The sequence below is a fragment of the Hippoglossus stenolepis genome, chromosome 19 (genome assembly GCF_022539355.2).
Source record: "Hippoglossus stenolepis isolate QCI-W04-F060 chromosome 19, HSTE1.2, whole genome shotgun sequence".
In the NCBI taxonomy this organism is placed as follows: domain Eukaryota; kingdom Metazoa; phylum Chordata; class Actinopteri; order Pleuronectiformes; family Pleuronectidae; genus Hippoglossus; species Hippoglossus stenolepis.
In genome coordinates, this window is record NC_061501.1 from 20,162,346 (window position 1) to 20,175,646 (window position 13,301).

Genomic DNA, 13,301 nt, shown 5'->3' on the forward strand with positions numbered 1-13,301 from the left:
GAATCCACCAAATAACCTTCACACACACACACACACACACACACACACACACACACACACACACACACACACACACACACACACACACACACACACACACACACACACACACACACACACACACACACACACACACACACAGGCTAATGATCATTGTCACTATGGATGAATAATTGAATCAGTAAAATATTAAACGATGAAGGGAAAACGTTTTAAAAAAGGAGAGTAAACAGGGAGCCCATGATAACGTCTTCAGTTGGATTTGGTTCAGTGTTGTAGCGTCAAGGCCCCATGACATGAATCCTTCCTGTTCCAGTCCTGTGTCCCGGTGCTAATGGTCACATCTTCTCATTTTAATTAGCGTTCGGACTGTAAAATGTTTTCATGGTCTAATGTTCAGGAAACTCAGTCCATCGCTGCAGCTCCTCTTTTCAGCCTCTGTCTCAAACACGTGGTTGTAGCTCCTGTCTCTTTAAGAGCCCCCCTCCTGATGAAGTCTGCTGTGATTGGTCAGCTGGTCCACTCTGACACAGAGTGTCACTCACTTTACCTGCTTCGTTAGGGGCGTGTCTGACGGGCCGCAGGACAGAAGGACCCATTTAAGATTATATTATATAGTAGGAATTCATCACTGTATTGTAGCAGCTGCTGGTACTTTCCCCCTTTTCTCATATAATAACTATAAATAACATTATAATAATAAAAAAATACATCAGAAATATCAAAAGCTTTATTGATGATTATATTTTGTATTTATAATCTTGATTTGTACAATAAATAAAACTAGATCAGTGCAGGAAGTCAAGTGAATTAAAAGAAATTACAAGAGCGTGACTTTATTTTGGAAATATAAATAATGGAACCAAATATAAACAAGAATATGATAAAGACAAAGCAAACTTCAAATCCAACCTGTATGTGCGCTCTTCTCATGTGCTGTGACTAAACGTCCCAGAGGACACAGGAGCTCTGAGGTCCAGCTGAACCAGCAGAGACTGGGAATCTGCCTCAGTGTGTCCTACACGCTGAAGAAGAAGAAGAACACAACTCTGGACCAAGCAGGTCAGTGCAGGACCAACTCACAGAGCTGAGGTCCAAACCACTGAGGCTGATCCAGCTCCACGTGATCCTTTATTACACCTCGACGGGTTCACAGAGAACCCTCATGTTCACATGATATCACACACGACTCAGTCAATGAGACGTGGAGTCGACCATTGTTCCAGCAGAGATCATGTTCCTTCTCCCCTCATGAACCTGACTCTCCAGGTGTAAACCGGGGGGGGGGGTCATTACAGTGAGGTCACAGAGCTCCAGTCAACCACAGACCAGAATATGATTCTCTATGAGGATGATAATAACTTTATTCATGTAATAACACACAAAGTGCTGAAGCTGAAGGCAAAGTCCTTCACAGTGATGAAGACAAGAGAGCAACGAGATGACAGAAAGGAACAATAAGAAGAAGACATCATTAAATAAAAGCATGAAACGAGGCTGTCAAATGGGTTTTCAGAAGCGAGTTATTATGAATGTATATTACTGTATTTATCAGGATTAAACTGTGGAGGAAGCTAGTTTAGCTTAGCATCGTTTCCAGGGTTCCACAGGTTGATGCTCACACGGACAATCTCCGGTTTTACATTTCATCCTTTTATTCATCTTGAATTCATCTGGAGCTAAACGAGCTAACGAGCCCCACAGGGACAGCTCCCAGTGGGGAACCAGCTGAGAGTGACACTGGGAACCACATGAACCGTTAGGACCAGTCCACGAGCCAGCAGCCGCCCAGCAGCCGCCCAGCCGGGGGACCCTCGGGCAGGGCAGGGGGGATCTCAACTACTCGACTGTTACTGTGGATTTACCGACACGTCCGCAGACTGACGGAAACACGCGCAGAGCAGGAAAACCACGTAACTGACCTTTTCTGCTGTGACTCCTCGGAGTCTTTCTCTGCGCCATTTCTGCGTGAATTCCTCCGGTGCAGCTACACACTGACGAGCTAACAGGAAGCTAACAGGAGGCTAACAGGAGGCTAACAGGAAGCTAACAGGACGCTAACAGGAAGCTAACAGGAAGCTAACCTGGATACCAGCGAAGCCAAAGTCCATAGTAACCGTGATTAACTCTGGATTCCACCAATCACAGCCGCACGTTCCGCACGGGGCGGGACTAAAGGAGGGCCATCGCAGCTTTGGACCAATCGTGTTCCCGAACAACTTCCTGGTGTCCGCCCTCTCTTTGGAAACCAGCAAGAACGTGGCAGAAGAGAAAGAGGAGTTAAAACATGTAAATTAGACTATAACTATAATATATACCATAATATATACTATAATATAACTATAATATAACCATGATATATTCTATAATCCAACTAAAACATATTCTATACACATCTATATATCTTATATTTTACATCTAATCCTATAAAACATTCATGTATCTCACCATACACATCTATACATGATATATCCTTCATTTTATCGTATAACACATACAATTATAATAAATCCATATATATATCTGTCATCTTAATCTTAATGTATGAGTAGAGAGAAAACCTCAGTATTCATTTTTTTACAAAATCTTTAAGATAAAAAATGATATTTACTCTTGTGATGAATCTGTAAATATAAGATTAAATATTGGTGAAAACATCCTAAGATTGAAACTCTTAAATATCTTTATTTGTCTCTAAATTTTCGGAGTCACCGAGATTAATACATGATGTCATCTCTGGCTTCACTTTTGGGAGCTGCCATTAACTTAAACAGGGTGACAGTCATAACCTTCCTCAGCCACAAGGTGGCGGCATGCTGCTGAGTGGTGATACAAAGTAATTCCTCACAGGACCACTAGATGCTCCTCCAAGGAAACGGAAACATATCAGAAATTCAAGTCAGTTGTTTGAACTTCAGGCTCATTAACATTGAGCTGAAGACTCCACCCACCTTCAGTGAAGGAGTAATGAATCTTCTCCAGAGAGGTGGAGTTAAATATAGTGGTGATAAATATAGGCAGCAGCTGGTGGAGAGGTTTAGACAGTGGGGAGTCCCTTTCATTCTTCATCCCTTCTTTCTCAGCTCTTCACATCCTAACACTCTGTCTTCCTACTTCTTCTGTTTGGTTTGATCATCAGCTCTGAACCTTCAGACTCATCCTGGCTTCTAATGAATCCAAAACCAAAGGGGCTGAAGTGTCAGTGGACAGGTCTCCAGGTGGTTCATTGATTAAAGCTTCAGATATTTTGAGTTATGTTCATTGTCACAAACATTCAGAAGACTATACAAGTTCATTGCACCTTAAGGAGTAGTTGTTCTAACTACCACTAGACACTTGTAGGAAACTTGTAGGAAACTGCAAAATTCAAAAATCCTCTCTAGAAATCCATTCACATATCTATACCACTCGTCATTTGAGGGTTAGGGACGACTAGAGTCTCTTTCAGCCATGTTACATTCAAGATAAATAGAAGGTACATTTGCCTCGGAGCAGCAGATTCAGGCTAATTTCATATTTTTGAACCAGCTCCGTTAATGTGGAGCAATGTTGTGGGAATCTTCATGAATTCATAAAACTCAGGGATAAAAACTAAATGTCTGTGTCTTTCCACTGACTCTGAACGCAGCTGTCCAACCACACCCTCAATATCCAGCGAATCATGAGCTGATTCTAATGGATGTCTGTGCTCTGACTCAAAGTTGTCCTCTCAGGCTTCGGTCCATTTGGCCAACATGGAACGACCTGATTCAACAAACAAACCAACATCGCGGCAAAGGTATTCGAATTAAGAATGCTTGTTTCAAAGCTAGCTGTTTGTCGGTAGGCCTGGGAACGCCAACAAAACTGTAACATAGCTTTTCACAGAACAAGTGAAAAGGTGACGGTTGATTGATGGATGATGGAAGAGAAGATAGAAGGTGGAGTTCCATTCCTTTTAATACACTCATCTCCCAAAGAGGCGCAGGGAGTCACTTTACCCTCGCTGTATTTTTAGCAGCAGAGAACACAGAGTGAGGCTGGGATCCATGTCACTCTTTATCCAACTCACTCATTAACACATACATTCCTACAAGATCCATTTCCATTTTTAAATTGTCTGATTGGTGAGAGGTTCCTGGGTTTCATGTTTCTTAAGGCCTTCAGGAGTTTGACATGACTTCTCTAAACAAGTTGGAAGAAGAAGATAAACTTGGAATGAGATCTCAATTATTTTTTCCAGTCTGGTCACTCACTTTACAACACAGAGATCTATCCCTCCCTCCGTCCTGTCGGGTCCGGTCCTCCCTCCCTCCTTCTCCCAGCAGGGTGGAGTCAGTTGATCTGACCGGTTTCAGGGTAAACCTCCAGTTGCAGAGGGGTGATCTGCTCCTCCTGTCCTCCTTCTTCCAGAGGTTTCAGGTCCTTCTCAGTCGTGCTCCCTCTTTTTCTTTGGATCCTCAGATGTTTTAACTAAAACTCTTCCCATTTTATTTCCTCTGATTCCACTTTTCATCAGAATTCCTGTCATCTGAAATAGATCTACTCTTCTTCTTCCGTTCTTCTGTTTAATATTTGGATCACTGGGTTCTGACGGGGACCCAACGCAAACCGACAAGCAAGAATGACAGACAAAGCGGGCATGCCTTCAGGTGGGGGAGGCGGAGATGATGCAGGAAACATCATGGCGTTGCTGGAGCGCGTGGCGGGCCTCATGGAGAGCGTCCAGACCACACAGCAGCGTATGGAGGAGCGTCAGTTGGAGCTGGAGAACACAGTGAAGACCATCCAGACCGATGTTGTCAAGCTGACCAGCGACCACGCCAACACCAGCTCCACCGTCGACCGGTTGCTGGAGAAGACACGTAAGGTCAGCCGCCACATCAAGGACGTCAGGGTGCGTGTGGAGAACCAGAACATCCGGGTGAAGAAGGTGGAGGTCACCCAGGGCGACCTCCTGGCCAAGAACAAGTTCAGGGTGGTCATTTATCAGGTAAGATTCATTGGCTGGAAATTTGTTCCAGTGTCAAGCACCATTTTGTTTCTTCTGGTTCTTTATGATCTGTGGAAATGGACCTTCAATGTTCTGATCGTTTTCTACTTTGAACTGATCCAGTTGCCTATGTGCAGTGGTACAACCCCGGAGATACGTTGACCCTGACGATGCTGAGCTGCCTTGTTTCATGTTCACAGTCGACGGAGGAGCATGAAACCTGGTGAAGATATAAACTATAACTCACAGCTGCAACATGTTGAAAAGAAAATGTTTGATTATCAAGACTAAAAAAATGTAGAGAGGAAATTGCACTGCAGGTTTTTCTTGACATCACAGACAGTTACGATCTAAGGTGCTGGAGCTGCTGTGCTGTAAGTGACTGTGCCAGCTGAGCGCTGACGGACCAAGTTATTCTGAGTCTGAAGATTCATCATCTCCTAATATAGTTGTGTGCTCTCTCTCCCGTCCTCTCTCCCTCTCTGGATTAGCTAATGAGGGTCCCTCGGTTATAAAATCATTCGTTAGCTGCTAATAGGCTGTTCTCGACATTTGGTCCGTTCTGAGTGACACAAGGTGTCAGTCGGACTGATGGAGGAAATCCCCTCCGTCAGCAGGAGCTGAAGCTGTGGGGGTTCGACACATAACTGTGATGTCATGGGGCTTGTGACCTTTGACCCTCCCTCGAGCTTCTTGTGTTCTGTTACACTTTCTGTCTCAGCGCTGCTTCATTTTACTACATTAAATATTAGAGGACACACGTTCGGTTCCTCTTCAGGTTGATATTATGACTGATGTTATGACAGTAAAATGTTTTCACGCTCTAAAGTTCAGAAAACACATCACGCTCCTCAGCCTGTCCATCGCTGCAGCTCCTCTTTTCAGCCTCTGTATTTTGAAGGCCCCCCTCCTGATAAAGCCCAGTCTGCTCTGATTGGTCAGCTGATCCACTCTATTCTGATTGGTCAACCACTTCCAGTGCACATACAAAATGTCGGTCTCTGCTCTCGCCTTACCTGGCTTTGTTAGGGGGCGTGTCAGACATGCGTCATCATGCAGCTCGTCTAACGACTGTTCCGGATTTTATAACGATGACACGTGACATCACACGAATGCAGAAGTGGGTGTGGTCTACTGACGAGGTGTTTCATGTGTTTCAGGAGCTTTAGAGTTTTCTGTGGGGGAGGTGAGCTCCCTTCATCACAGACTTTGGGCTTTTTCACTTGCACACCAAGAAAAACAGATCGTAGAGCGGCTGCGGACTGGAGTGTTCAAAGTGACCAATCAAAGGAGGGGAGCATCAGCTGCAGACCCCGCCTCCAAAGTCTCAAAATTCAACTTGTCAACTCGTCTAAGATTCACCAACAAGAAACTGTCTCTGATCAGCAGCTCCACAAGTTAGGGAGCAGTTTCTAATTTCTGTAGAAACATGACGGGACACATCAAAGTCACTGAACTGACCAATGAAAAACAGTCTCCACATTTCAGTTCATGGATGAAAACAAACAAGACTCAGACGTGTTGATCACTGAGCTGCAGATGTTGTAGCGTTAGCATTATGCTACATGTAGCTCACTTCTTCCTTCGGTCAAAGCTTCGCTAAATGTCAGCTCCACTATCAAGTGTCACATCACACCTATGAGCTCCAGTTAGCATCATGCTGCACACCAGTCAGCAAACTAGCATGAATATTCATTTGAAGCTATGTGTTTTAGCATGAAGGACGTTAAGTTCCCTCATGTTTAAGTTTCCTCATGTTTAAGTTTCCTCATGTTTAAGTTTCCTCATGTTTAAGTTCCCTCATGTTTAAGTTCCCTCATGTTTAAGTTCCCTCATGTTTAAGTTTCCTCATGTTACTCAATGAAAAAGAGTTTTCGCACATTTTCTCCCTTTGGCTTTTCAGCTCAGGTGTCTTCAGACTGGAGGTTAAAGGTCCTCAACAGATTTATAAACCCACAACATCAGTTAGTGCATCTGTCCTGGTCACATTCGACCACAGATCAAAAACTGACAGACTTCATGAACAGTTAAACTTCATTTTATACTTTTCATTGTGGAGCTCAGAGCAGAATCAGGCGTCAGAATTCGAGCATCTGATCGTGAATCCAGCTCCTCTGACGTGTAAAGATCTGGGTCAGTTTGTAGATTCAGCCTCAACATTTTTGCTCCATTTCATGTTGAGTGTAACCCGATCGTACGGGTAGAGACATGCACGCCATGACGAGGCCTGGAGCTGAAAGTGATCCAGCATTTCTCTGTGCGCTGATATGTTTAGCTTCCTGCAGCAGCGCCTGAGCTGCAGGAACAGGTGCTGCGTTTATTTATGGAGGCAGGATCAAGGCCTGTGCACGAACAGTCTGCATGAGACACTTTCACCAAACACAGATTCAAACCTGACTTTGGTCGGACTTTGTACATAAGAATGAGATGTTTGTGTGTCCAATGAACGACACCTTGATTTGTTTCTTCATTTACTCGTGATGTTCACTGAGGTTCACGCTCTGTCCTGTGTTCTCCTCCCTCAGGGCGACCAGGAGGTGAAGGCCATTACACCCGGCAACGAGTCAGCAGAACCCAGTGGTGGCGCCAGAGGTGAGGTGGAACCGGACAAGTTCGAGCTTCCTCCAGAGTCGGACGAGGAGTACATGGTAGTGGAGGAGGCCGACTCCTCAGCTGCCGGCCGCATGAAGAAAACGGGCCTGACTCGCATCGAGAGCTTCAAAGCCACTTTCTCCAAGGAGAACATGAGCAAGACCCGCGATAACCTGGGCACCAAGGTCAACAAATTCGGTGAGCGCATCGTGACGGCTGAGAGGCGTGAGAAGATCCGTCAGTCCGGAGAGAGGCTGAAGCAGTCGGGCGAGAGGCTGAAGGAGACCATCAGCAAGAGCGTCCCGGCCAAGCTCAACCTGAAGAAGGAGAGGACTGTGGCGGAGGGCCAGGAAGGAGCCGAGGGCGCCACGGACGGAGCCGTGCCCATCCCTCCACCCAAGGGCCGCAAGGGCAGCCAAGATGCTGCCAAGATGGCTGCCGACGAGGGCAAGGCGGAGGAGTCAGAGGTGCCGATGTACGACATGAAGCAGTTATCGTAAATCGTGACAGTGATGAGATCTGGGGCGTTTTCTTTGGACTACTGTGACCACACAGAAGGAGCGGTTAAAGTCTGTAGGGGGCGCTGCTGCCAAGCAGAGCTGCAGGAGAGAGAATAATGAAGTTTAACTTTAGTTTGAAAGTGACTGAAGGAAGTGGAACGTACCGGTCGCAGATCCAATAAGAACAACAACAAAACTAACTCCTGAAATCACTGAGGTGACACGAGTTCCGGACACTTTTATTTTAATCATTATTATTATTCATCAGAACATTTAGAGATAATCTTTTTATTTTGTCAGCAATAAACACTGACTGTGGAGAAACATTCATTTCCTCATCATCATCTTCATCATCTTCATCATCTTCACTCTGCTGCTGCTCTCTGTTTCTACACAGGAGACATTTCATTGTGTGTTTGGTTTTGTCAAATGTTCAATGATTAAAGTGAAAATGTAAAATCACAGAGTAAAACATGAATATCTGTGTGTAAGTTGAACTAAATAAAATCATTTGTCATATTTACACAGTATAACAATTATCTTATCACCCAAGTAAAACATTTAAATAGCAGAGTAGAACCACTTCCTTATTGATTGATTAAAAAAGTCAAGAACATAAATGACTTCAACTGTCTGGTGTATAAATAATATTTATTTTTACTTTAATATTCATTAACCTTTGACCTGTGAGGAGTGATCACATTCTACACTAGAAATAAATTAACCGCAAAAATTACAGTTCTTGACTGACACGTTTTTCATGAGGAAACAAGAAACAAGTGTTTTTTCAGAGCCGGGAGTCAAACTACAGACCTGACGGCAGAGCAGACCCCTTTAATCTGATGTTATATCTGCACACACACACACACATATTAATACATGTATATTTCCACATTTCAGTTTCTTTTATTTCAGAGTATATATTTAATTTTACAGCTCGGCCTGTTGAAGCATTGAAACTAGTTTATAGAGCTGCATCATCAAACTGTGTTTATGTCTCCAAACTGAAATTAAAGACTAAAGAGTTTATTCTGTAAGAAACATTTTCACTGTGATGTTTTCACACATGATCAGTGTGTGTACATGTTGTGTAGTTAGTGTTTGTGAGGCAGCAGCAGCAGGTTGTCGGGTCCGACTCGTTCAAACAGGAACATGTGGGAACATCCAGGCGAGGGGCGGAGCCTGTAGAGCAGCAGGGGCGGAGCCTGTAGAGCAGCAGGAGGCCGGACATGACGTATAAACTCTGCTGTGGAAAGATCAGTGTTGTTGTTTACAGCTCATCCACACCGGCGTCGGCCCTCATCACCAGAAGATCTGGAACCTCCTCGTGTTTCCAAGTGGACGTCTTCGTCTTCTACGTGTACGGCTCCTCTTCTTCATCCTGAGATGTTTGTGTTCTTCCAGCTTCACGTCCGTCACGTGTTAGAAACCTCATCAACACGTCCACTCGCTCTCTGGGAAGCTTCCACACATTGTCCTGCTGTGTCCTCACATGGACTCACTCTGACATGTTACACACATGTTACCAGGAGGCTGCAGGAGAAGATCCAGAACATGTCCAGAGACACTGACTCAGACATTTGTTCTCACATCCAGAACCTGCAGAACACGTCAGGAACATTTCAGGACCTCATTTATTTAAAAGTTCATGATGTTCAGACGATCAGAGTTTTTCTAGTGTTCTGTGTTTTTCAGTTTCTGCTGCTGAGTGACTGCATGGCTGTAGTTTGTCAGTGACGTTCTATCGAAGCTGTTTGTCATGTTGAGAAAATAAGTTTGTAAATCATTAATCGCAAACTGTCATTTAAGGTTTTTTATTGATTTTAATATTAAACACAGCAACTGTAAAGACTCAAGAACACACAGAGAAAGTAAAGAGTGATCTGATGTGAAGTACATTTCTTTGTACTGACTGTTGTTTTATTGTTATTGTCTGTATCTGATTCTTCTCTTAAAAATCTACTTCAATAAAGAAATGAGTCTTTTATTTTAAAATATTTACTCTGATGAGGTTTTTTACTTTAAGAGACAAATCAAAAGATTTCATCAATTTGAACTCAGAGTTAAAAACAGATCTTCAAAGTCTGATTAGACATTTATTCTAAAAAGGATCAAGAAAGTTCACACAGTTAAAAACCAAAGTTTGATTCTTTATCAACAACAAATCAAAAGATCTTCATTAAAAGACGAGATGACATCTGAGCTCAAATCTGAATTTTAAATTTTAAAGTCAAAGTAAGAGAACGAGGTCCCACTGAACCCGGACCCTCTGTCGTGGCGTCTCTAACAGACGTTTAACTCCACTAATCTAAGACTGTGTGACGTCATCACTTGCAGTCGCAGAGCAGAGCGGCGCCTCGCAGCGTCCAGTGCTCGGCCGGCTGCGAACTCCTGAGCTGCAGAGAGAAGACGAAGTTCAGGTCGGTGCGACGTGGTTTCTTGTAAACCGGACACGAATACAGGCTGAAGGCCCCCCCCGCGGCCTGGCGCTTACTGTCGGCCATGTTGGCGGCGCTGACGGCGTAGACGTGGACCACGGGGAGAGGAGTGAAGAGGACCTGAGGACGGAGAGATTTACTTACTTCTTGTTCTATTCATTATTTATTATCTATTAGTATTTAATTAGAATTTTATTTTTGTATTAAAATTGTTACCATATTTTACATTCATTCATTTTAATGTATGTAATTTTGTAAGTTTTTTTATATTGGTATTTTTGTATTAAACACACGAACCTTGGGCAGAGCCTCGGTGAGTTTGGCTCCACGCCGGTCCCACCCCGCGCCGTCCAGGAAGAGGCCGTAGATGTAGACCCCGCCCACGTCCACGGGGGGCGGGGCTGACACGTCCTCCCTCATCATCTTGGTGACGTCGTTGCTAAGGGTAACCGTATCCAAGGCCCAGCCCCTGGAGATGTTGGAGCGAGTTGTCTCCTGACGCATGGCGGTCAGGAAACCCTTCAAGAACACACACACACACACACACACACACACACACACACACACACACACACACACACACACACACACACACACACGTAACTGGATGTGATTGAGAACAATTGCTTAAAAACTTTTGTCGTCTGAGGAAGTGACGAAGTGTCGTCCATCTTCATTTACACTTTACAAACCTGAGGGTTGAAGAAACCAGTAAGCCAGAACTGGTTTGGTCGGCCGCTGCTGATCCAGCCGCTGAGCTGCTGGTTCCTCTCCAGTAACTCACTGAACCAGAAACCCAACGTGGCCGACGGCCAGCTGAGCCGCAGCCACAGGCGAGGGATCCGAGCATCGAACATGCAGTCGAGAGCATCACGCAGGTCCTCCGACATGATGATGGTGCCTGCAGCGAGAAGGATATGAACCTAGTGTGTGTGTGTGTGGTTGTGAGTGTGTGTGTGTGTGTGTGTGTGTGTGTGGTTGTGTGTGTGTGTGTGTGTGGTTGGGTGTGTGGTTGTGAGTGTGTGTGTGTGGTGACGGACCATCGATGGCCAGCTTGAGGTCAGTGAGCGTGCTCCGAACGCTGCTGATGACTCGCTGCATGCGCTCCACTTCCTGTCGGAGGAAGATGTTCATTGGCTGAAGTGGACCCATCTTCTGCAGTTGACCTTTAACCTTCAAAACACACATACACTCGAGTTACTTAACATTTGTGCAGAGAAACATGTGACGTGTGTGATGGGATCTATTCGTTTGTATTATTTAGATCCGATGGTTTAGATCTGGAGTTTTTCACTTTAACCTTTCATCATTAATCACGCACCTCATGCGGGACGTAGTCAGGTGGCAGCTTCTCCAGCATCTCATTGGCCAGCCTCTGCACGCTGGTTTCCCTGGTCTCCCCAGCCCCTCCCCCGCTGTCTTTTGGTTGGATGTTGATAATGGTGCTGAGCGTCTCATTGGCCAGGTTGGTCTGGTATGTGATGTCAGCGTTGGGGTGGAGCCCAAACACCTGCAGACGAAAGGCTTCGTTAGTAAAAGAGGTGTGAACCTGGACGTCCGTCTGTTTCTGAGCCCGCTCACCTCAGGAGAGTCGACCAGCGGCAGAGCCTCGATGTGCTGCAGGACATCCTGAACCGTCTTCACCTTGGCGGGGACGCTGTAGCCTTTGTAGAAACAGAACTTGTCGCTGAACGTGTTCTCGCTGAACCAGACACGAGTGAAGGTGTTCAGGAGACACTTGTCCAGGTCGTCGGTTACTCGGCCGCCATATTGGACCTCACCTGGGGACGGACGTGGGGAAACAGTCACATGGAAGCTTTTTAAAGAATAAACTGACACTTCAGTATCTGTCACTTCAGTCAGATGTGGATCAGGTGTCTCGTGGAGGTAGTTTGACTTCAAGACTTAAGGCATTTCTGTTTTTCTTCAGGTTAATAAAATCTTTTTAGAAAGAAGCAGGTTGACATGAGGAACTTTCCTTACGACTAATTTCCCTGTGAATTAAACCGAAAGTTAAATTTCGGCCATTCGCTGAATCTAAAAACTGTAGTGAAGAGCTGAGTTTTCTGTTCAGATCGAGCGTCAGTGCTGTTCTGGTTTGTAACTGGTTTAAAGAGGTCGGACCCAGCATGTAGCGAAGGCAGCTCCAGTTCACTCCTCTCTTCGAGTCCAGGTCGTCCAGGTGGTTCTGGACAAACTGGACGCTGGAGGTGAAATCTGCCTGGTTGAACTCGTACGGGATGTTCCAGCCCAGAGGACCGAACTTACGACGCTCCTAACGGGAGTCAGAGAGAAGGGAGGGGAGGAAGAGAGAACATAAAACGAATCGTCATGACGGACTTTGTTCATCTGGTGGTTTCTTGCGTGAGAACAGATGAGACACCTGAACAGTGGTGTGGAGGAAGGCGACCGCGTAGAGGAGAGGTTTCCACTGAGGCAGGTTACTGATCTCTAACTGGTCCTGAGTCACACCATTAAAGGTTCTCTTCAGTCCTGCTTTCATTCCTGATGGAGACACATGAACGTATGGAAATGAAGAAAACGACAAAACAGAACAAAGAGAAATTGAACGGTGGTTCAGGAAGTAAAAATCATTTTCTGAAGAAAGATTCTGATTGTCAGCCAAAATATTTTAACCATCCGAGGTCACAACAAGCTACGATCTTATTTCATCCTGTAGAAGCCACAAGTCTGAATGAAATGAACTATGTTTTCATAAAAACGTGTTTTATACACAATGTCAAGGAGCGGTACTTCACTACCCACAATCCTCAGGTGTAATAGTGACCTCTCTGATTG

General features: G+C 45.0%; 2 protein-coding genes across 2 annotated transcripts in view; one reads left to right on the forward strand and one right to left on the reverse strand.

The window, feature by feature from the left end:
- The first annotated feature begins 3,953 nt into the window (after positions 1-3,953).
- On the forward strand, positions 3,954-8,587 carry cavin4b (caveolae associated protein 4b). Its single transcript, XM_035143266.2, has 2 exons — positions 3,954-4,972; positions 7,498-8,587. Exons 1-2 carry the CDS (start codon positions 4,604-4,606, stop codon positions 8,062-8,064), a joined length of 936 nt encoding a protein of 311 aa, XP_034999157.1. The 5' UTR covers positions 3,954-4,603; the 3' UTR covers positions 8,065-8,587.
- A 1,560-nt stretch (positions 8,588-10,147) lies between these two features.
- The window catches only part of dnah5l (dynein, axonemal, heavy chain 5 like), a 40,953-nt gene continuing 37,799 nt past the window's right edge, over positions 10,148-13,301 (reverse strand). Inside the window, exons 90-97 of the mRNA XM_047337941.1 lie at positions 12,886-13,007; positions 12,627-12,777; positions 12,084-12,283; positions 11,824-12,012; positions 11,543-11,675; positions 11,195-11,403; positions 10,800-11,021; positions 10,148-10,622 (exon numbers count right to left, since the gene is read on the reverse strand). Of these exons, the coding sequence (XP_047193897.1) occupies positions 10,392-10,622; positions 10,800-11,021; positions 11,195-11,403; positions 11,543-11,675; positions 11,824-12,012; positions 12,084-12,283; positions 12,627-12,777; positions 12,886-13,007 (1,457 nt within the window). The 3' untranslated portion in view covers positions 10,148-10,391. The remainder of the gene's footprint in view (positions 10,623-10,799; positions 11,022-11,194; positions 11,404-11,542; positions 11,676-11,823; positions 12,013-12,083; positions 12,284-12,626; positions 12,778-12,885; positions 13,008-13,301) is intronic.